Source organism: Schistocerca piceifrons, chromosome X (genome assembly GCF_021461385.2).
Source record: "Schistocerca piceifrons isolate TAMUIC-IGC-003096 chromosome X, iqSchPice1.1, whole genome shotgun sequence".
NCBI classification, from domain to species: Eukaryota; Metazoa; Arthropoda; class Insecta; order Orthoptera; family Acrididae; genus Schistocerca; species Schistocerca piceifrons.
The window spans coordinates 307,797,455-307,820,096 of record NC_060149.1 but is presented as its reverse complement, the minus strand read 5'-3'; the positions used below and the strand labels follow the sequence as shown (position 1 = coordinate 307,820,096).

The following is a 22,642-nucleotide window of genomic DNA, read 5'->3' as shown; positions in this document are numbered from 1 at the left end:
ACTTATTCATACTTTGGTGAAGTAAGAGCCTCCATACACTATCTATAAATATTACTAAATTAAAGTCCCCAACACATTTTTCTGTCTGTATGAGAAGCCTAATCTCAGGAACTACTGAAGGGATTTTGATAGTTTCCACAAATAGACAGACTGATTCATGAGGAGGGTTTGTATATATAATTTATTACCACTACACCAGACAAATCATCTGGACATAGATACTAAATGCTACCTGTGCGAACCTGGGCAAGTTGCTAGTAGTATTGAATCAAACAGATCTTGAAAGTGTCTGTGCGATATGGCAGTTGGGAATGTCTATGATACCCTACTGACATGTAAATCCACCATACCTTGTGATTGTTCAGGAAGAAACTAGTCAATCCACTCTGGGACACAGCTTTACTTCCACAGTTTTTCAAACAAATTACCTCATCATAAACTGATGTGAAACTCATCAAAAAGATCACTTTCAATCAACACTCCACTGCCTGTCTTGATAAAATTGTTGTAACCAAAGGTGTACAAAGTTATAATGTATCAGTGTTTGGGCAGCTGTTGCTGTGGATGTCTTTGCAATCTTGAATCTTCATAAATACTTCACAAAACTACTTACAAATACTTCTTCATATCACTGTGGGTTGTGGTGCTTGTTGGGACTGGTGCTGGTTGCCATCACAATGTGCACTCATCTCCCCAACATCGCTACCATTAACATGTTGCTACAATAGAATTTGTAACTTCTGACTAATGGGCTAGTCAATTATGTTTGAGGCATCAAAAACATGTGCTCTATATAACTTTGCTTCACTTCACTCTCCACAGAATATGTGCCAGAGCACCACTGATACAAATAATTTCACAGGCAGAGTGCAGCATTTGTTAACATACGAACAAGCCTACTTCTTTAATCAGACTAATGAAACATACCTGATGAAGCAAGGCAGGGTACTTGACATCCATGCCCAGCATTTTTTAAATGACTCCTAGAACAGTGTGAGACATTATGACTTCTTGTGGATTTATGTAAACATTTGAGCTGCAGGCCTTACTTTTTGAAAATTTGTTGTAGTAGTTGTGGGTAACTGTACAATGTCATATTTAACAACAATTACTTTAATGTTTTGTGTCCTTACCTTTCAAAATTTTATGATGTTTCTTGTTAGGAGGCCTGTGGGTTTCCCTAGTCCAATTTTGGATAAAAGTACTGTTGCATCCAGAGAGCAGTGGTCCATATAATTGGCTAACTGTGCTGTTGGCTAATCAAATATTTTGAAGAATTATGGAACTCAGTAAATGAAATATGAACAAATTTAGGAGGCAAAACTTGAACAATAAACTTTACTACTTATCTGAGTGAAATACAAGTCCAGGCCCAGGCCTGACAAAAACGGGGTCCCTCTGATTCACTGTTCCATTACTAACTGAACCCTCGCCGGCAACGCACCATTACTTTATATTCTGTTGTGGGTGCAGTGCTTCCTAGCCTACGTATGCACATCTAGCCAATGCCCAATGGCACTTTACCACATGGAGTAATATCTACATTTGGCTAACGTCCTTCCTCTTGTGTTTTCTTTGTATTCTGCAAAGGTGATTGTTTGCTCTGGCTACTGTCATTGCCTTTTAGGCACTGCATTGTCCATGTATGCGACATCTCCCCCTCCCGCCATGGAGAAAAATTTCTAGGTGCTGTCCTCAATTACTACATATTGTTGCACAAATTTTATTTGGTTATCTGAAAGAAATACATAACTGGTTTACAATAATAAACACTACTCTGATTACAAACCCTTTCCTGGAAGAGATACACATTTACTTACTTTACAATATGTGGAAACTTCCCACCATGATTACAATTCTATTACCTGGAAGAGATACACATTTACTTTACAATAAAGGGACACTTTCCACCATAATTACAATTTTGCTTTTAATGTTTACTCATTTTAGTTACAATACTTAGAGGCTGTGAATTTTCCAGGCCTCTCAAATATCTAACACACTATAGTCTTATCTGGGCACTGATTCACAATAGTGTTTGTAACACACATTTTTCCGTAGCAATTGTCACCTCTTGTCTTGAACACAAGTTAAGAACAGTCCTTACAACACTTACAGTACCTACAATGACAACATATAATCACTATAAATACTATAGCAGAGCCCAAGTAACTCTAGAAAGAGAAATGATTTATCAAGAAGTTGCTGAAGGCACTTCTCTCCTGAAATTCAACTTCAATTTTCAGTTCATCAAGCTTACGCAACACAGCTGTTAGGGCATCTAACTGCCTAACCACATGCTGTATTGGCAGTTCCAGTTGATAGTTTTTTCTTTCATTATTTACTACGCAGCAGGCAATTTCCATCTTTAAGTTTGGCATGTCGTTCTTGTTCACATTATATGCTCAGACTACATCACAATATGAGCAGCATATCCCCAACATTTACCTAGAAATTTTAACTTTCTTGTGCCTCGGAGCACAGTATCTGTGGGCTTACCTTCGTGACAGGTGTGGTTATGCATTCATCCATTGGGGAAATAAACAGCCGTTCATTATTACTCATTGGTGTTCACAGATTCTTGTTTAACCTTTAACTGCACTCGCCATTTAGACTGATGTTAGTAATTTTGTGGGGTAGTTTTTGACCCGAAAAACGAAAACCACCTGAAGCCTATTTACTTCTGTTCCTCTAAACTACTATTAAGGAATCGATGGCTTTTATTTATGAAAAATCAATCTTTATTATGAGAGAAAACATTATCAAACCAACAACTAATGCTTCTACATTAACGCTGCCTTCTTAAATAAACATTTTAAAATTAACTTAAAAAAACAAAGAAAATTTACTTTCACAGTGTTCAGGAACATGATTTGTGATCAAATAATGATTAGCTACATAAACTATAAAGAAGAAAATGACTCCAAATTTAAAAAACCAAAAAATTACAGTAGGTACATGACTGACTCAACTGAGCACTTATTTTCATTGACCACAGTGAAGACATACTTTTTTCAATATTTTTGACATTTAAAACATTTTTCGGTAGTTTTTGTGTATTTCAGGTGTGAACATAAGTGGCATTGTGACATCTTTGACTTTTCTGGCTGACTTGGTCTAGCTTGGGCTTGCGGTGCAGATCTGCCAACCATGCTATCAGTTTTAATTTTTTTGCAAAAGAACTTCAAGTTCCTAGGATAATTTTTGGAATTTATTTTACTCTTTTTCATATTTGCTTTGATCAATGCCATGTTGAGTTGTTTTATAAAATCTCAGTGCATCATCTTGCTTTTCTCATTTGATGTTTTCTACATAATGAAACTGTCTACTGTAAATATGTTCAACAATGCTCCAAATACCATTGTTGGCCAATGCCTCGATCTTCTCAGCAATGAATAATTTGCACTTTCCTAATCAAGTGCATCCACAACGCCTTTAGTTAAATTATAATATTTGATTATTTCAGGTTTGGGAGATTATGAATTAACCTCTGGTGTGTGGTGCATCAATGATACTAGAACAACTGTTATTCCTTTTTGGTAAATAAGATACCATTAATGAATTCAAACAATGATGAGTCAAATCATACGGATTTCTGTGGCTGAAACTCTCCAGGGATTGCTCATTTATTTCTTTACTTACTTATTTTTTTGCACTATTCTGACATAAGTAAGCCCACATTGTTTCAAAGAATCTATTGTCACCAGTAATGTTCCTGTTTCTCTGAAAAATACGTTCTATCAACCTTAGAATGCTTTTTGTGGGGAGTGATTGTGAATTATTTCTCGATGATATCTGTCCTTTGCCTGAATGTAGGAAAGCTGACAATAAGTAATGAGTCTTTGCAATGCATAAGAACACAATTTGCAAACTGTATTGTCCAGGCTTTGATTTCAGTATTGACAGAAACAATGTCATCTGAAAGGCACTAACATTTCATATACAGTTGCATATTTGGAGTAAATATAAGAGGCTTCACAGTTTTCTGTAAACTTATCAAACACATACAAAATAAGAGCTTGATAGTCAAACCCTTTCAGGCTTCTCACGTCTTCATGTCATCAAATCTCATAGCAGCTAAAATGAATTAAAACCTGTTTTAATTCATTATAGCTTTGAAAACATTACATCCTGTTCCATTGATAGCCCATGAGTTTCATACATTTTCATGATTAGATTCAGATATACCAATAAGAAATAAAAGGGCAGTCAAAAGAAAACCAAACACCCACCTCAACAGGACTGTGGAATGGTTCCATTCAAAAGTAAGCACCACAGGTGTTACAACATTTGTCACACTGGGAGATGAGATGACCAGTTCCTGTTTTGTGAAATGTAGCTGGTCACTGAAAGATCCACAACTGCAACCACTCTTGCATGTACTTGTCTGATTGAAACTGATGTGCACGCTTCTTCCTTCTGGTCACCGAAGATGTGAAAATCACATGGCAAAATAGCAAGGCTGTACAGGGGATGTTGCAGTGTTTCACAAACAAATTGCTGACGTATGGCCTTTGTCCAACTGGCAGTGGTGGGGCGGGGGGGGGGGGGGGGGGGGGGGCAGTTTCATGCAACAAAATGATTACAACCAACAGTATTCCTGAGCATTTTGACCGTGCACTGATTGTGGATGTTCCGGTGTATCAACAACTGATGGCACGAAGATGAAGACCGCAAGAGCAAAGAAGGCTGTGAGACGAGGTCAGCCAAGAGCCCGCTGACAAGGACCGCACCACGACAGGAGTGCCCTCTCGCTGAAGAGAATATAAGCGCCGCTCCTTCCAGCCTTGGCCGCACAGTATTAGCACAGTACTAGGAGAGCACTACGATAGCAGTGTGATCCAAATCAATTGCTTACATGGACCTTGTATACAGCAAAGGACTTTGATTGCATGTTGCCCATCGCTTGCAACACTATTGTAAATAGAAGAAAGACATGTACGGACATTGGTTTCAGTTGGATGAGGACACGCAAGAGTGGATTTAGTTGTGGATCCACCAGTGGCCAACCACATTGTACAAAATAGGAATTGATTGTCTTGTCTCCCAGTGGGATAAATGTCTGTGGTTATTTTTGGATGAAACCATTCCATGGTCTCATTGTGGCAGGTGTTCTATTTTCATTTGACTGCTTCTCATAATATCCCTAGGAAAGGCTTCATTTCACCTACATTAACACGGTTACTATAAACAGGAAACGCACAACTCGCAGTCTTTTCTAAAAGTTCTATTATCTTTTTCATTGGTTTGTATTATTATATAAGCTACTATATTGTTGTCAAAGAGAAAAGACCATGACTCAACAGGTGACAAGTTAGCGCCTTTTTTTTTATTTTTTTTTTAAAAAAAGCAGGACCTTCAAGACCAGGGAGAGGTGGGGAGGATTGTGCCAGCCACTTTATTTCATTTGTCACTTGTATACATTATCAGATAGTCATACTCCTCATTAACCTGGACAACTTGTGCGAAATACTAGCTACCCACGTTACAGGTTTATATCACAAACTTTCTGCCAAAGATGTATGGTCTAAAGAATATGACTGCCTAACAAATGGCTAAGATCTCCCTCTCAAAAATACTGTATCCTATTTTTGCTTCATTCAGTGTCCTTGAGGCTTATATGACTGGTAGGTTGTTTCCAATCTTTCCTTGACTTAAGATTGCCCATATAGAAATCTGATTGGCATCTGCACTGATTACGGTGGGTCTGGCATCAAACCCTTGGCTGACAGGATAACACACAAATAACACATTTCATTTCGCAAAAATTCACTTTTGTCAACCTGTAGCTTTAGACAGTGGAGTCTAAGCCTTTTAAACACTTCCATTAGTCACACATTATGTTCCTCTAAGGAGAAGCCAAATATCACTATGTCATCCAAGTAGATGAGAAATTTGTCAGTTTATAACCATGTCTACACAGAGGTCATCAATTTCTGAAACATACTTGGAGCTGTTTTAAGGGCCATGAGCATTCACCTGTATTTGTAATGCCCATACAGCAAACTAAAAGACATATTTTCTTGATACTCTTGGTCTCCCCCCCATGAACCATGGACCTTGCCGTTGGTGGGGAGGCTTGCGTGCCTCAGCGATACAGATAGCCGTACCGTAGGTACAACCACAACGGAGGGGTATCTGTTGAGAGGACAGACAAACGTGTGGTTCCTGAAGAGGGGCAGCAGCCTTTTCAGTAGTTGCAAGGGCAACAGTCTGGATGATTGACTGATCTGGCCTTGTAACAATAACCAAAACGGCCTTGCTGTGCTGGTACTGCGAACGGCTGAAAGCAAGGGGAAACTACAGCCGTAATTTTTCCCGAGGGCATGCAGCTTTACTGTATGATTAAATGATGATGGCGTCCTCTTGGGTAAAATATTCCGGAGGTAAAATAGTCCCCTATTCGGATCTCCGGGCGGGGACTACTCAAGAGGATGTCGTTATCAGGAGAAAGAAAACTGGCGTTCTACGGATCGGAGCGTGGAATGTCAGATCCCTTAATCGGGCAGGTAGGTTAGAAAATTTAAAAAGGGAAATGGATAGGTTGAAGTTAGATATAGTGGGAATTAGTGAAGTTCGATGGCAGGAGGAACAAGACTTCTGGTCAGGTGACTACAGGGTTATAAACACAAAATCAAATAGGGGTAATGCAGGAGTAGGTTTAATAATGAATAGGAAAATAGGAATGCGGGTAAGCTACTACAAACAGCATAGTGAACGCATTATTGTGGCCAAGATAGATACGAAGCCCACACCTACTACAGTAGTACAAGTTTATATGCCAACTAGCTCTGCAGATGACGAAGAAATTGAAGAAATGTATGATGAAATAAAAGAAATTATTCAGATTGTGAAGGTAGACGAAAATTTAATAGTCATGGGTGACTGGAATTCGAGTGTAGGAAAAGGGAGAGAAGGAAACATAGTAGGTGAATATGGATTGGGGGACAGAAATGAAAGAGGAAGCCGCCTTGTAGAATTTTGCACAGAGCACAACATAATCATAACTAACACTTGGTTTAAGAATCATGAAAGAAGGTTGAATACATGGAAGAACCCTGGAGATACTAAAAGGTATCAGATAGATTATATAATGGTAAGACAGAGATTTAGGAACCAGGTTTTAAATTGTAAGACATTTCCAGGGGCAGATGTGGACTCTGACCACAATCTATTGGTTATGACCTGTAGATTAAAACTGAAGAAACTGCAAAAAGGTGGGAATTTAAGGAGATGGGACCTGGATAAACTAAAAGAACCAGAGGTTGTACAGAGATTCAGGGAGAGCATAAGGGAGCAATTGACAGGAATGGGGGAAAGAAATACAGTAGAAGAAGAATGGGTAGCTTTGAGGGATGAAGTAGTGAAGGCAGCAGAGGATCAAGTAGGTAAAAAGACGAGGGCTAGTAGAAATCCTTGGGTAACAGAAGAAATACTGAATTTAATTGATGAAAGGAGAAAATATAAAAATGCAGTAAGTGAAACAGGCAAAAAGGAATACAAACGTCTCAAAAATGAGATCGACAGGAAGTGCAAAATGGCTAAGCAGGGATGGCTAGAGGACAAATGTAAGGATGTAGAGGCCTATCTCACTAGGGGTAAGATAGATACCGCCTACAGGAAAATTAAAGAGACCTTTGGAGATAAGAGAACGACTTGTATGAATATCAAGAGCTCAGATGGAAACCCAGTTCTAAGCAAAGAAGGGAAAGCAGAAAGGTGGAAGGAGTATATAGAGGGTCTATACAAGGGCGATGTACTTGAGGACAATATTATGGAAATGGAAGAGGATGTAGATGAAGATGAAATGGGAGATATGATACTGCGTGAAGAGTTTGACAGAGCACTGAAAGACCTGAGTCGAAACAAGGCCCCCGGAGTAGACAATATTCCATTGGAACTACTGACGGCCGTGGGAGAGCCAGTCCTGACAAAACTCTACCATCTGGTGAGCAAGATGTATGAAACAGGCGAAATACCCTCAGACTTCAGGAAGAATATAATAATTCCAATTCCAAAGAAAGCAGGTGCTGACAGATGTGAAAATTACCGAACTATCAGCTTAATAAGTCACAGCTGCAAAATACTAACACGAATTCTTTACAGACGAATGGAAAAACTAGTAGAAGCCAACCTCGGGGAAGATCAGTTTGGATTCCGTAGAAACACTGGAACACGTGAGGCAATACTGACCTTACGACTTATCTTAGAAGAAAGATTAAGGAAAGGCAAACCTACGTTTCTAGCATTTGTAGACTTAGAGAAAGCTTTTGACAATGTTGACTGGAATACTCTCTTTCAAATTCTAAAGGTGGCAGGGGTAAAATACAGGGAGCGAAAGGCTATTTACAATTTGTACAGAAACCAGATGGCAGTTATAAGAGTCGAGGGGTATGAAAGGGAAGCAGTGGTTGGGAAGGGAGTAAGACAGGGTTGTAGCCTCTCCCCGATGTTGTTCAATCTGTATATTGAGCAAGCAGTAAAGGAAACAAAAGAAAAATTTGGAGTAGGTATTAAAACCCATGGAGAAGAAATAAAAACTTTGAGGTTCGCCGATGACATTGTAATTCTGTCAGAGACAGCAAAGGACTTGGAAGAGCAGTTGAATGGAATGGACAGTGTCTTGAAAGGAGGATATAAGATGAACATCAACAAAAGCAAAACAAGGATAATGGAATGTAGTCTAATTAAGTCGGGTGATGCTGAGGGAATTAGATTAGGAAATGAGGCACTTAAAGTAGTAAAGGAGTTTTGCTATTTGGGAAGCAAAATAACTGATGATGGTCGAAGTAGAGAGGATATAAAATGTAGGCTGGCAATGGCAAGGAAAGCGTTTCTGAAGAAGAGAAATTTGTTAACATCCAGTATTGATTTAAGTGTCAGGAAGTCATTTCTGAAAGTATTTGTATGGAGTGTAGCCATGTATGGAAGTGAAACATGGACGATAAATAGTTTGGACAAGAAGAGAATAGAAGCTTTCGAAATGTGGTGCTACAGAAGAATGCTGAAGATTAGATGGGTAGATCACATAACTAATGAGGAAGTATTGAATAGGATTGGGGAGAAGAGAAGTTTGTGGCACAACTTGACCAGAAGAAGGGATCGGTTGGTAGGACATGTTCTGAGGCATCAAGGGATCACCAATTTAGTATTGGAGGGCAGCGTGGAGGGTAAAAATCGTAGAGGGAGACCAAGAGATGAATACACTAAACAGATTCAGAAGGATGTAGGTTGCAGTAGGTACTGGGAGATGAAAAAGCTTGCACAGGATAGAGTAGCATGGAGAGCTGCATCAAACCAGTCTCAGGACTGAAGACCACAACAACAACAACTCTTGGTCTAATAAGACCTGCAAATAGCCTTTTGTTAAATCAAGGATTGAGAAGTATTTTGCTCTTCCTAGACTGTCAAGCATTTCTTCTATCCTCAGTAATGGGTAAATTGAATTCTGGAAGATTTCATTAAGTTGCCTACAGTCAGCAACCATACACTATTTTTGTTTTTGACTGGCATCCATCTCTTTAGGAATCATTATCAATGGAAAGTTTCATCCGCTATGATATCAACATCCAACATTTTTTGTATCTATTTCTACAGTACCTATTTTTGTGCTTGTGGCATTCTATAGGGCCATGAACAAATCACCCTGAAAAATATCGCTATATGTGGTGCATAGTTCTGTAATGGCTACTTTCTTTTTTGTGTTTAAATGAAAACACAGATTTTTCTTTCAGCATACTTATTTGTGCTTTCAATTGTGACTTGTTTTAATTTAGGTCGCTCATTCTGAATAAGCCCTGCTTCAACACTCCTTCAGTTATCAACTGTGGGAGTTCTATTGACACACTCTAATTTGTAGTGTTCAGTACACTCATTACGCACTCTCTCGGCTGCATTTTTACCAATGGCTCAAGTAGGTACATGCCCTTGATGTTCTTCTGTTTCAGTATAAATGCCTCTCTCATTCTATTCACCTCTCCTCTTAACCTAAGGCCCTACCGTCAGTCTTCTTTTGCTTTGCTTGTGTCTCTAACTTCTCTCCGGCAATTCTGGTTGTCTGTTCTGTCATAGTTAGATGGTTTGCTTTCTGTTGCTACTACTTTCTATGGGTGTTTCGCTTTGCATCAAAGCCTGTTTCGAAACAGCCATATCATTTCTTTATCTACACTTTGTGGAGATCACATTCTTACTCTGTCTTCATTTTGACCCATTCCCTATGGATCCACACTCTTTTGAGGGCCAATTAATTAGCACTCCATTTTCCTTAAAGAAGTTTCTGCTCACTAGCCCATCAAATGAAAGGTCCACATCTTCCCTGATTATGTGGAAGCAATGTCTCACATTATGCTTCTCGTTTGCAATCAGTGGACTATAGTTCCTTCTGCCTTTGTAACTGTATTAGCAATTCCCGAATTCTTATACTATCAGTCGGATTATACATTCCCCAGCCCCTCCTGCTAGCCTTCCACCATCCCTAAAGCTACTACTTCGTACTAGGTTTATATATGCCCCACTATCCACAATGAATCTTATGCGATTCTCTGTGCCTTCTTGACATTCCAATTCTACAAGCTCGGTCATAGTTTTGTAGTCAACTGTCAATATTTTTTTGAGTAAGGCATAAGACTACTTCTAATAGCAGCTAGGCGAGAATCAAAAGAGCTTCACCAAGCAATGTGCTGCATCCAGGTTCATCCATATGACCAGGCATTGGTACCCCTGGCAGTGCCTGATTGTGCTTAACTGCAATGCCTCTGACCTGCTATCAATAATGGCCACTGGTGGGAATATTAAACCCCTTGCTAAGTTTCCCTGCACTTTACTCTTCTTCTGTGCATGGTAGGCACACTCTGCACAGTCTCTCACATAGTGTACAGTTCATTTACACTTGAAACATGTCATGAACTTCGACGGTGTATACATGCTTCTGTGTCCTGTCAAGTTACATTACGAGCACCTCACTATCTGTCCTTTTCCACGCAATTAAGAGGAACCTGGGGGGAATCAATATCATTGTAGATCCCTAGGAAGAACACCGCTCTGCTCATCTTCCATATGAGCACAAGGCTGCTTTCCAATTCTGACTCTTGCATGGTACAATGGATGGCTTCTCTATCGTGATGCTGCATCACATCTACCACTAAGCTATGCTTTCTCCACATTCTTGCCAACTCACAAACATTTGACACACAAAGTAATCTAACATTCCTTTCTTATGTAATTTTGTACCAGGATGTAGTTTTTTTTTACAAATTTTGAGAGTGTGTTGTGCTCCTCTGGATTTATGAGCTCAAACTCAATATTGCAGTGGTCAAGAAAAAAATTTTGAATATTCTTAGTGCTATTGAAGGATTTTGATATTAATCTGAGTGCTTCAGAGAAACTAATAAACTGCTGGCAGGGTGACTCTCGTGCATCTGTACCATTACACGAAACACTTTGTCATGTGGTATGCCTTTTACGCTGTTGCACTCACCCCAGGTGTTCTTGTTGCTCATTCTACTGCTGCTGCATGCCATCTGGTGGCATAGCTTTGTCTGAGTCCTCTCATTGTTGCTGCTGCTGATGTATATCTTCCACTGCAGAGCATCGTCTATGTCCTCACACCACCATCTGCTGCTGCTGCTGCTTTACTTCTGTGCGCCATCTGCTGCCACTGTTGCACCACTCTAACTGCCTACTGGGATGACTGCTTTAACCCCAGGATCTACAGCTTCTCATTCTGATTTCTAATATCTTTTCCAGGCACCATTAATCTGCTGGGTCCATTCCAGATCTCAGTTCTGCAATTAGCTTGCATAGTGATTGTTCAAGTAATGCAAGGTATTCTCAAAGCCATTCTATCTTTCTGTTTGATGTTGGGCTGCGTAGGTCCGATATTTCAAGAGAAGGGTGACCTTTTCCAATAATTTGTAGTGCGCAGTTGCTGCATAGTCAAACAACAATTAACTTCCACTAACCCATGACCAACCGCACACACCTGGCACTATAAAAAATTGTCACATCCAGCGAGTGGTCTATAAGCTGAATTACAATATATCAGGAGAGGTCTGTTCAATTGACTAACCATACTGATAGCTAATCAAATATGTTAACGAATAATGGAACTCGGTGAAGAAAATATAAATAAATGTAGTACTGCTAATCCAAACAAAATATTGTGAAATAAACTACTCCTGTTTATAGAATCTGGAAAGTTTCACTAAAAGAAGGTACGCAAAGCTAAGTATTAAAATGTGACAGCGCCAGAGCAAATTCTCCAAGTCCAGGCACCATGCCTGAACTATGTGAAGTTCCTTCAACTCACTGTTACATCTCTAATTCAATCTTTGCTGGTGACGTACTATCATGTTATATTTCCCTGCGGCTTCTATGTTTCCTGGGCCACATATGGACATTCAACCCATGCCCAGTGGCATTCTCTTACACGAGGCCACCACATCTATGACCGGCCAACATTATTCCTGTGGCAATTTCTTTGTATTCTGCAAGCATAATTGTTTGCTCTGACTACTGTTGTTGCCTTTCAAGCACTGCATTGTCCGTATATGTGAAGGTACAGAGCATCTATTCAAAACTGCATATTAACATTATGAGGCTACCTTCACATCATTTGTTAGAAGTAATTCTGTCGTTTTTTTAATGACTTACTACAAGAAGAGCCAAATATCGATAGTTTTATCAAAATGGTACTCACAGGGTTGACCCTTTTCTCTTCTCTGCCTCAGTTTTGATTTATTGTTGGTTCCAACAGCATCTTGCACTAAAGTATATGCATACTCTCCATCATATGAAGAATAAAGGCCGGGTACAGCATCCTTGACCTAAAATATAAAGAAATGAAAGTGAAAAATAAGCAATTTATAATTCACACTAATTCTATGCATGGAAATACTTACTTGAGCATATTCAGAACCCAAATCAACATTTTCTGGTGTTGCCAAAGGCGCATGTCCGAAACCTGCCTGTTTGGTGAGTTTGTTCACTGTACTTTCACGGCCAGCAACATTCATTCTAGCTATTGCATCTGTTACAAGCGAGAAATCCTTTAAATTCAGTTTGCCTGGTTGCTGAAAGGAATTTTTAAAAAAGGTAAGTTTAAAGTTATCTACTTATGACACACACACACACAAAGAGAGAGAGAGAGAGAGAGAGAGAGAGAGAGAGAGAGGGAGGTGTGGAGGGAAGGAGGGAGGGAGGGAGCACACTTGAACCTGGATACTTGCCTTTTTCAGGCAGTGATATACAAAGTGTGATTGAAAAGTAATGGGAATTCTTGTTTTTCTTAAAGAATTTTTATTTACTCATCAGCATCTACTTTGTCCCCTTTGAAGTAATCCCCTCCTCAGACACAATAGACTTGTGCCAGTGCTTTTTCCAATCTTGGAAGCACTTACGGAACTAATTTTTAGTTATAATGTTCAGGTCTGTCAGCGATTATGTTTTTACCTTATCAATGGTGGCAAAATGATGTGCTTTCATGGCTCTTTTCAGCCTTGGGAATAGAAATATGTCACTGGGGGCACATCTGGCAAATACAGTGATTGAGGTATAACAGCGGTTTTTTTTTTTTTTGCAAAAAATCACGAACAAGCATTGAAGTGTAAGTGGGAGCATTATCGTGATGCAATTTCCATAAGTGGTTCTGCCACAATTCTGCTGTTTTCTGCAATTTGCTTTATGCAAACAGTGCATGAATTCCATTAATATTCCTTATTGACTGGATGATGATAAGGGAGCAGTTCATGATGCACTATCCCACTGCAATCAAAGGAGGAAACAATGAGAAGAGTTGTCAAATGTGATCAAACTTGTCAATTTTTTTTTCGGTCTTGCTTCTTTAGGCAGTTTCCATTGGGACAACTGGGCCTTGGTTTCGACATCATATCTATATACCTGTTTCATCACCTGTTATAACCTCCTTTAGAAGTTCTGGGTCTTTGTCAACATCATTCAGCAATTCCTGACGTTGTTTTAGGTTGACATTAAAAAATTTCATGCCCAAAAGTCTGAAGAAATTGCTTGGCATGAGCCAAGGGATATGCCAACATCATCAGCAACCACTCTGATGGTGATTCAGCGACTTTCCAGATCAATTTTTTTTAGTTCTTCCACAATGTAGTCAGTAACTGATGTGCTAGTGCGTCCAGGGTGGTTGTTGCATTCAACATCTTCACGACCCCCTTTGAAACATTTATAACACTCACAAATTCTTGTCTTACTCATAGTAGATTCATCAAAAGCCATAGTCAGCATTTCGAATTCATTGCTGCACTTTATTCCATTTTTTCAAACAAAATTTAATGCAAATTTTTTGATCCATCTTTTTCAAAAGTATAAATTCACCGAAAACTTAAAAAGAAGTATAACATTTTCACATATTCAAAACAGCTGAAAATGAAAACAGAAGTCAGAAGGAACATGTGTACCAAGAAGAAGAAAAAAAATTAAAATCTGATGTATAAAGCCCGCAAAATTAAAAAATTCCTGTTACTTTTTGATCAGAGCTTGTACAATTTGAGCCAAGTCTCCACTGGACATAACCAAGTGAGTGGAAATCTATCGCCTGTATGCTCCTGTATATAACTACACATTACACGGATACCTGGAACTATCATTATCAAATCATGAAGCTAAACTCTGTGCTTTTCATTTATAATTAAACTGAGAAAGATAATGGAGAAAAAAGTTAACTTGGTGTACCGAATGGCAGCATACCTAATAGATATATGATATAGCCACATCAGTAACATGCCTCTAGAAATAGACATTTCTATCAAATGTTTGATGAGAAGCAAGTAATTGTGAACTTGTGAAAGTGCTTAGATGTATAAATTAATAAAGAAAAAATGGCAAGAAAGTTAGAGATAATTCTTTTTCACAAAATGTTAGTGAGTTAAACTCTATTTGCAAGATAATATGAATTATATTAGTGAAATGTCATCAATGAACACCAAGAAAATCTTTGACACAAAAGAAAATATTGTGAGGGCATGGAAAACTTCACATCAAATAATTTCTGCTACACCTCTCGCATCTCTTCTATGGTATGAGGCAATGCAGTGTATCATGTACTGATGTAGTTTACAAATTGAAGTTATGATTTTAAGAGTCAAACCTTCTAGTAATATACCTTGTGAACTATTGTCCAAATTCAAAGAAAGTGTCATGCAAGGTTTCAGAATCAACACACATATTTGCTAACACACTCAATGTGCAATAAAAGACAAGGGCCGATGGAGACCATGAGTCACTTCCAACTGAAGAGAGAAATCTGTACAACATATAACAAATGCAATCTTCTCAAGATATGCCACAAAAATCATGAGAGCTTGCAACCATTCAGAAACGGTAGCTGAACTAAAAGACCTTAAGTAAAAGAAAGTATCAACTGCAACAGATAGGAACAAAAAGATTATGAATACAATTCAGGTGAGCATTTCACCAGTGGAATTCATGTCAAGTGAATTTACACAGTTAAGTTCCACTTTATCCCAACTTTATGTTTTATTGTGAAGAAGAATGAATCAACTATGTTGGAGCTTTGTGAACTACATGATTTGCCGTTATATATCCGAGTAGCTGAAGTGGTTCTCTTTTCTAAAGATGAAAGTATTACACAAGCCTACTGAAATATCAACACCTGAAAGGGTAAATAAACTTTTTTTAAAATTATTAACAGCTTCTTTGCAAACTGACCACCTCACAAATTAGATAAAACACAAAACATGAAATTCTCTGCACAACGCTGACTACATTGTTTGAAATAATTTACGAGGGAAATTCAGTAACCAAACAGAATATTCTAAATTATTGGGTATTTACAATGAAAAAAATACTGAACTTTAAATCAAATGTGGATCACCTTAAACTTCTAAGCTCCACAAATGTTGCACTGTGGATAATAGCAGGTTTTGGAGGTGAAACTTCAGAAAGTCGACTTACTTTTCCTGTTTTCAGTCATCAATGTCCTATGGCATTATATTCTGGAGTTACTCATCATTGACGTAGAAATTATTTGTTGCACAGATGATGATAATAAAGATAATATGCAGTATCCTCTCTGGAAACTCTTGTACACAGTGAAACTACCCGGCAGATTGTACACAGTTCTTTACACAAATGGACATCCTGACAACAGCGCAGAGTACATTTGCTCCTTTATGCAATTTATTGTTAATAATTGCTGTTCAGAAACAACAGTAACAATTATAAGTAAAATTTAGAAGGAGAAATTATTTACACTCTCCATGACCCAAGCCAAGTGTTACTCAAAAAGAAGTGTGATATTCAAGCATAAAAATCTTGTACTACTTAACCGGCAATGTGAAGAATCTAATACGTAATAAAAATACTTCAAATACAAACTAAAATGATATCTTCTTGACATTCCCTGCCGTGTGTGTGTGTTTGTGTGTGTGTGTGTGAGAGAGAGAGAGAGAGAGAGAGAGAGAGAGAGAGAGAGAGAGAGAGAGAGAGAGAGAATGTGAGTGAGTGTGAGGGAGGGGAGGGGAGGGGAGGGGAGGGAGGGGGGGGGGAGAGAGAGAGGGGGAGGGAGGGGGGGGGGAGAGGGGGGGAGAGAGAGAGAGAGAGAGAGAGAGAGAGAGAGAGAGAGAGAGAGAGAGAGAGAGAGAGAGAGAGTTTAAGATTACTGTAAAGACCTGCATGTAAAAGGTCAGTATGTCACCATAGTTATAACTAAGAAAGAGAGTTATACTTGTGCACTGACTCATACCATATTATAGGGATAGATAACTATTATGTTCCATGGAACATATTAATTACTAACCAAACAACCTCTCACCTTCAGCAGATCATAGGTACACAAGTTAGTGAAATCTTTGATTAGGAGAAAAATTACAGGGTCTGCAAAAGAAATATCACAGCATAGGAACAAAAGGGTTGCAAAGCATCTAGATTGAGAGGGAGATGCAGGAAGGAAGCTGACAACTAACATTGTGATTTAAAACCAGATGCACGCAGGAACTGAGTAAGCTGGAAGCTGAGTACAATCTTAAAATATGCCGTATTTTACTGAAAATTATGAATACAGTCCATGAAAATGGAAAAAAGGACCTGAGTACTTAATTATAATGTGAACAATACTCTATTAATACAAGAATATTTCAACATATATGCAAGCTAAACAGAACTGAAACTACTTGGATGAAAAGGCTTTAGTTCCAATTCACAAACTATTTCTCTTACCTTTAGTGTTTGACTGCTTCCTTTAGGCCTTGTCTTGGTCACTGGCATATGCCGCCTGCCAGTGGTGAAGGCGTGTTGTTGGTAACTTGACATCCAAACACCGTCTTCTCTATCTGTATCACAGGCAAGTATGAGATACATTAGTCACTTCTGACACTGCATACAATTTGAATAAATACACAGAAAATGTAGCTATCAAGTAATCTCAACTACCTGAATCACGTGTCACCAGAGAGTCCCGTGAATCACTTATGTCAGCTATGAAGAAAAAACATTTGATAAACTAGCTGTAGGCAACATAATAACCATGACAAGTAACATAAACAAAAGTGATCTCTATCAAATAAAGCGGGACGAAAGAAGACCTCTGATGAATGAAAGGATACCACTGAGTGTTCTTAAAATTAATAGCAGGTTAAGCCTAAAAACAAAACAAAGATATACAATTTGGAAGCTCAGCATAGACTCAAAGCAATAAATTACTGCAACAGTTGAAACATAAACTTAATATTCATAGCAAACAGTTCAGTTACTGAAAACCATTAACTGTACATATGTGACCTGAAACACAGCTATAATTACATGATTACTAATCCCTATTGGATAAATTTCTCTCTAGTGCATCATATTTACTTAGGAGGCATGATCTACATCTTACACTTCACTGCAGCCAAATAACTACTCCTATACCCTGTGCTACATGAATAAAAAAATGAATCTACAGCCTTACTCACTTAGTACATGATGCACAACTTCGTGTCTTAGGGTCAATGATAGTGAATGGCATAATAAATACCAGTCAATTAAATTCCTTCAAAGAGATCTGGTGTGGACCTCTAGTAATATTTAATAAATTGCTCACTGCTGGGTGGATAATTGTAGCACCACTTTCAATAGGTCCAGGGTGCACTATACAAAGGAAGTAGCTATACTAAAGAAGCAGAGAAAGTGTGGTGTGCAAAGGAGGATTTTTTTAGAATAGAGAAATCCCTCCACTACCCAGATAAATGTTGATTTAGGGATGAAAGAACAGCAGCCCCGATAATTACAGAAAGGTGTATTTGTCATGACAAACTGGAGAAAGAGAATGTGAATATAGTACTGGTTAACCAAGGGAGTGTGTATGGGAAAGTCACAAATTAGTCTCACTTATAAGGGATAACAATGTTAGTACTAGGGACATAAAGCTGGCTGAAACCACATGTTAACAGCAATCAATTCTAAATTGCTACTGGAATATGTATTGCAAAGATTGGCTGGAAACCAGTGGTAGAGGTATTTTTGTAGCTGTAAATAATGCTATAACATCCACCGAGGTTAGCACAGATTCTGAATGTGAAATGATTAGTGTGAAGTCATGTGTTAAAGATGGAGCAATGACAGTAATCAGATGCTTTTACAGGCCCAATGCTTCAGGAGTAGTAGTGGTAGAACATTTCCAGAAAAAAACTAGAGAAGGTTGTGTGCAAATTTCCTGGGCACGTTACAGCAGAAGGGTCAATTTCAGCTTACCAGCTGCACACTGGTAGACTTAAGTGATTACAGCAAGTGGTAGGGGCAGGATATCATGTGAAATTGTTCTGAACATCTTGCCAAAAAATTACCTTGCGCAGTTAATCAGGGCATAGGCACTTGAGAGTAACACCTTAGATTTCCTGGTTACAAAGATGCTTGATCTCTTTGATGCTGTTAGTGTAGAGCAAGGTATTAGCGATCACATGGTGTTATAGCCTTACTGACTATGGGTGTGGCAAGAAATGAGTATCAGATTACCTGAGCAGTCAACATCAAATATTCATCTCTGAGGCTGAAAATGTTGAGTATAACCGGTCAAAGTTCATGAATACTGTACAATACATAATTAGACAAGTGTTGAGCCAAGTTGAGAGGGATGGTAAAGACATGCTATGGTTTGTCATATAACCGTGTTATATGGTCAATTATATTTTTTATCGTATCTGAGGCATCTCCAACAACATTCTTCCAAAGACACTCACTGTGGAGTGTGGAATATAATTGCTGGATTAAGACTTCAACATGGAGAGAGGTCAGTCTGTTTGGTTAGAGAATGGCCTTTAGTCACTAATGGTGAGTGCAGCTGCTCACATAATGAGCAAGGGGTGTGGGTGGGCATGCAGGTGAGGCAGATGAGATGACAGAGAGTTTCAAACATGTGCAGATGACGGCACGTGGTGCATCAAGAAAGGACCATTGATTGAGTGACCCCATTAAAGAAGATGTTGGGAAGTGGCTGTCAACTACTTTGGATGGAGGGTCCCAGGTTCTGTTCCAGGCTTAAGTCCAATCAAAGGAAGTGGTCAAGTTCGAAAAGCATGGTAGAAATCTGTTATGAATTTGTTTATGTGAGAAGCATGATGGGATAGTGAGGAAAGCCATTGATTAAAGACTCTCAGAAAGAGGTTTTTCAAGAAACTACTGCAGTCATTTGCACAACTTTCCATCTGATGGCATTCTGTCGTACTGCGAGCTGACTTCTATCTTGCAGCATATTGCTAGAAGTACCATGTTGCTGTTGGGGCCACAAAGAGGTGGCATGAGGAATTTTGGGAACTTACCGATTAAAGTGGTGGCTAACTATAAGAAATTGTTTGTTGTAAACTGGTTCACAGTGAAAACCTGTCAGACTGTAACTACTGTTTCTTTACGAAATTATTCTATTTGACTAATTTTCCTCAAATTATCATCTGTATGTTTAATTTTTTTTTGTAACTTTAAAAGCTAAAAAATTCTGTAATTTTAAAAACTTGGAAATTTTGAACACAAGAGGTTGTAACCGATATTATTAGTAAATATTAATGCCTTTACACTGACATAGAAAGCCTTCATATTTGTATCTGTTGAGAAATTTTTAAAGGGTCTTGTGCCTAATTCGAATTTCAGTAGTTAAGGATGTCAAATATTACATAATGACATTTAATTGGATTTTATAATCTTTTTAAAAGTATCAATTACCTTGGTAGAGCACTGTGTGACTGCTCAGCTAATGTTGTTTTTGTGTGTTGGGCTACTGAGTGTCAATAAAGTGTTAAAAGTTTCTTTTGGCTTTCAGTATACCACCAGTTCACTCCACTCCCCACAAATCTGTGTCTCTATCCTGTTCAGTGTAAGAAAGCTGCTCTGAAAGCAAAGCAAGCTTCACTGCAGTTTTAAACATAGCCAAGGTCTCGTTGACAAACAAAAGCTAAAAAAGCCAAAAGCCAAAATTAGTCTAAGGAAAGCCACACACGAAGCATACAATGGATTTGGCAGTAAAACTCTTATCTAGTGATCTGTCAAAAAACCTAAGAAAATGTAGTCTTATGTCAAATCAGTAAATGGATTGAAGTTATTTGTCCACACACTCAATGACTACAATGACATCAAAATAGAGGATTACAGAGAGAATGTAAAAATATTAAGTTGTTTTTTCCAAAATTGTTTTACCAAAAAAGATCATACTGAGATTCTTTCTTTAAACTGTCGCACAAGTGCCAAAATGACAGATACCTCAGGACAGAAAGTCACTTAACAGAGGAAAAGTGAATAGGCACAGTAGGATAACTATACAATTCTAAATAGAATGTATGAAAGAAACTAGGCCCCTTCCAGTAACCATCTAGTGTAGGTGACTGGAGGTACAAATCATTCCATGTAATTGGAAAAATGCACTGGTCATTCCCATTTTCAAGAAGGGTTGTCAAATGGACACACATAACTGTTGGCTTATAACACTGACATCATTCCATTGTAAAACTTTGGAGCACATTTTACACTAGTGTATTTGAACATTTTATTTTTAGAGACCAAAAATCTCCTTTGTAGGAATCAACATGGATAATTTGAAACCCAGATGGGTCTGTTTTTTCATAAGATCCAGAAGGCAGCATGTACCAGTACCCAGGGTAGATGCTGTGTTCATTGACTTCTGGAAGATGGTCGATAAAATTGTTTTTGTCGGTTGTGTTCCACTGCTTTGATAAAACATAGAAATGACATATTGTAGCACATGAAGTTGCTGAATAATTTATTTCTTAATCGTACAGTTAAAAACTAAATTATACATTGTGAATAGCGAGAAATTTTCAGGCATAAAAGTTACTTCAGATGTACACCATGGAAGTGTTATAAAACCATTACTGTGCACAATAAACACTGTCATATATAGGGAAGTTACAATGTTATGAAATTGTTGCAAAATGCACGAATACCTGCAGGGGAACAACATTTGTTGGAAGTAGAGGCAGTCGACCCTAAACAGAAACAAATGTAACATAGACAGATGGAAAGACTCATTATTGTTCTATTACATAATTGCCAAACAGCCACTGGAAGCAGTCACATCCACTAAATAACTGAGAATATGTGTATGGAGCAATTTAATGATAAGTGGCCACGTAAAGCTAATTGTAGAAAATAAAGATGCCATACTGAGATTAATTGGGAGAATTGTCAGGAAGTGTGGACCACTCATGATGGAGGTAGCCTTCAAAACCCTTGTTCAACTGATATTGCTTCTATCAGCTGTACCAGAAAGGACTCATAGAGGAAACAGAAATCAAAAACATCAGAGCATTTCTTCATAAGTTCTTTCAATAAGTTTGAAAGCATCACAGAAATAATCAACCAGCTCCAGAGGCAGACGCTACAAGAGAGATGTTGTACATCTTGACTGAGTTTACTTTTAAAATTTCGTGAGCATACTTTCTTAGTAAAGTCAATCAATCTATTGCCTCCTCCCATGTACATTTCACAAAGAGAGAATGAAGACAAGATCAGAAATATTCGAGCTCACACAGAGGTTTACCAATAATTGTTCTCCCCATGCACAGTCAGGATTGCAACAGAAAAGGGGAAAGTGACAGAGTTACATAAAGTGTCCTTTGGCACAAATTATAAGGTGGCTTGTGGAGCATAGATGTAGATTTAGACAACACAACTGAATGTACTGTGACCACTTGTCACCAAAACAAATAAATGATGGTTCATTTCTTCAAAACAACATGATGACAATCATCAATGAAATTATAGGAAAATCACTGTTTAGAATTGAAAAAGACACCCATCCAAAAGGAATGGGGAGGATGTGTTGGATGACCAATACAACGCTACAAAATAAAGATGACATGTTAACAAAATTTGATACCACTGAGAACTTAAGTCATCACCCTTGAGCATTCATTACAACTGTGAAAATATTAACCACATAAGATGTTGGACATCATAAAAAGCTGTTCACAAATGATCTACTAAGAACACTCCAGATAGATCATAATTTGCTTATGAATTTGGTAAGATGAAAATGAACGCCCAAAAAAAAACACACACAATTTTCTTCATAACACATATCATAAAACTGCTAACTGAGACACAGATTTCCAACAACGTTGTGTAGACATCTCGATAAGAGACAAACTGCAACTACTGTAGTCTACTA

The 22,642-nt window shown here is 38.3% G+C and overlaps 1 protein-coding gene across 4 annotated transcripts in view; it reads right to left on the bottom strand.

Moving 5' to 3' along the window:
- Nucleotides 1-22,642, bottom strand: part of LOC124721237 (rho GTPase-activating protein 190) — a 301,992-nt gene that overhangs the window by 80,244 nt on the left and 199,106 nt on the right. For 2 of the 4 annotated variants that reach the window (XM_047246094.1, XM_047246096.1), the window contains 4 exons: nucleotides 17,422-17,466; nucleotides 17,209-17,321; nucleotides 12,900-13,070; nucleotides 12,698-12,824 (listed from right to left, as the gene is read on the bottom strand). In XM_047246094.1, coding sequence (XP_047102050.1) covers nucleotides 12,698-12,824; nucleotides 12,900-13,070; nucleotides 17,209-17,321; nucleotides 17,422-17,466 — 456 coding nt within the window. The remainder of the gene's footprint in view (nucleotides 1-12,697; nucleotides 12,825-12,899; nucleotides 13,071-17,208; nucleotides 17,322-17,421; nucleotides 17,467-22,642) is intronic. The other 2 variants (XM_047246095.1, XM_047246097.1) reach the window with 1 other exon arrangement.